The sequence below is a fragment of the Pygoscelis adeliae genome, unplaced genomic scaffold (genome assembly GCF_000699105.1).
Source record: "Pygoscelis adeliae isolate BGI_AS28 unplaced genomic scaffold, ASM69910v1 Scaffold637, whole genome shotgun sequence".
Classification (NCBI taxonomy): domain Eukaryota; kingdom Metazoa; phylum Chordata; class Aves; order Sphenisciformes; family Spheniscidae; genus Pygoscelis; species Pygoscelis adeliae.
Window position 1 is genome coordinate 51,076 of NW_008825168.1, and position 1,711 is coordinate 52,786.

General features: G+C 66.4%; 1 protein-coding gene across 1 annotated transcript in view; it reads left to right on the forward strand.

Annotated features, from left to right (window-relative positions):
* SPHK1 (sphingosine kinase 1) overlaps positions 1 to 1,711 on the forward strand; it is a 9,040-nt gene that overhangs the window by 1,913 nt on the left and 5,416 nt on the right. The window contains exons 2-5 of the mRNA XM_009328906.1: positions 4 to 70; positions 423 to 517; positions 774 to 889; positions 1,474 to 1,707. Coding sequence (XP_009327181.1) covers positions 4 to 70; positions 423 to 517; positions 774 to 889; positions 1,474 to 1,707 — 512 coding nt within the window. The remainder of the gene's footprint in view (positions 1 to 3; positions 71 to 422; positions 518 to 773; positions 890 to 1,473; positions 1,708 to 1,711) is intronic.

The window sequence follows — 1,711 nt, forward strand, 5'->3', positions numbered from 1 at the left end:
GAGGACTTCCAGGCGGTGGTGCAGCCCATGCTGGCCGAGGCCGACATCGCCACCACCGTCTTCATCACCGGTGAGTACGTGAGCGGCTCCTTCACCTCCTCCTCCTCCCTTCCCAGGATCCTACCTGGGTGCTGCCGCCCCGGGATGGGCTCCTCTGGGGGCCTCGTACCCCCGGCATCGCCAGAGCTCTGGCTCCCGCGGGGCTGGTTTGGACAACACGATGGGTGGGCTGTCGCAGGCGGTGGTGGCAAAGGGTGCAAGGGGACACTGTTGCACTCAGTACGGGTGACTGCCTCACCTCCTGCACCCCCGGCTGGGACCCCTGTGGGGACAGTGGGGCTGGGGTCACCGTCTGGGGGATGGCAGCCGGCAGGGCAGAGGGACGGAGGGCGACGCTCAACTCTTTCCACTTTCCCCCGCAGAGAGACCCCACCATGCACATGAGAAGGTACGGGATGAAGACCTGTCGCAGTGGGACACGCTGGTGGTCATGGCCGGGGACGGGCTGCTGTATGAGGTGAGGGGCACCGCAGGGCATCCCCCCGGGCAGGATGGGCACAATGCCGGGAGGAGAGGTTTGCCTGGGGCGGGAGCCAAGCTTCAAGACACGAAAGCAGGCAGGGAATGGCAAAGGAGAGATGGCACCCAGCTTGGAGCAAAGCAGGGCAGCCATGGCCTCGGTCCTGCCCTGGCCAGGGGCACCGTGGGCTCCGCTCGCCCCGGGCGGTTCCTTGCCTGGCCCCAGGTGCCACAAGCTCCCTCCGTCCCTGCAGGTGGTGAATGGGCTCATGGAGCGGCCGGACGGGGAGGACATCATGAAGAAGCCGCTGTGCATCCTGCCGGGGGGCTCCGGGAACGCCCTGGCCGCCTCCATCAACCACTACGCAGGGTGAGCCCCAGCCCCACGGGGCACCCGCTGCTGGCACCGCACCGGCCGGCATGCAGGGCTGCGCTGGCACCGAGGTGGGGGGGATGAGGGAAGCGAAAGGCTGTGCATGGCTCCAGCCCAGGGGAAGGGTGCTGGGTACAGGGATGCCCGGCGCAGGAGCGTCCACCTGGGTCCCCGCCTTCCCACACGCTGGTGTGGCACAGCTCCAGCCGGTCTCTGCAAGCATCGGATTGCACCTCTGGGTCCCCAGCTCCCCCCACACCCTTTCTCCTCTCTGGGCTCCAAATCTGGCACAGCTTTAACCCAAAGGAGCCACTCCGGAGCACAGCTGATCCCGCTGCATGACAGGGGGACCGGGATTGCCCTGGCCCAGCAGCTCCAACTCGTTCCCTCTTTCAGGAGCTGGTTTGTCCTTCCCACCCCCAGCAAAACCTCTCCCAGCAGCTGTCCCTGAGGGACACTGTCACCCAGCTGGGATATGTCCCAGCCATGACACAGGGGAGAGGGTTGCACGTGGATGCTGGGACAGCAGGAGAGGCCCTGAGCTGGGTCCAGCCCAAACTCACCCTCTCCATCCCTCGCAGCAACGATCACGTCGCCAAGAAGAAGCTGCTGACGAACTGCGCCTTCATCCTGTGCAAGGGGCTGCACACGCAGATGGACCTGGTGTCGCTGAGCACGGCCTCGGGCAAGCGCCTCTTCTCCTTCCTCGGCTTCGGCTGGGGCTTCATCTCGGACGTGGACATCGACAGCGAGAAGTACCGCCGGCTGGGCAACGCCCGCTTCACCCTGGGCACCCTCCAGTGCCTGGCCAAGCTGCGG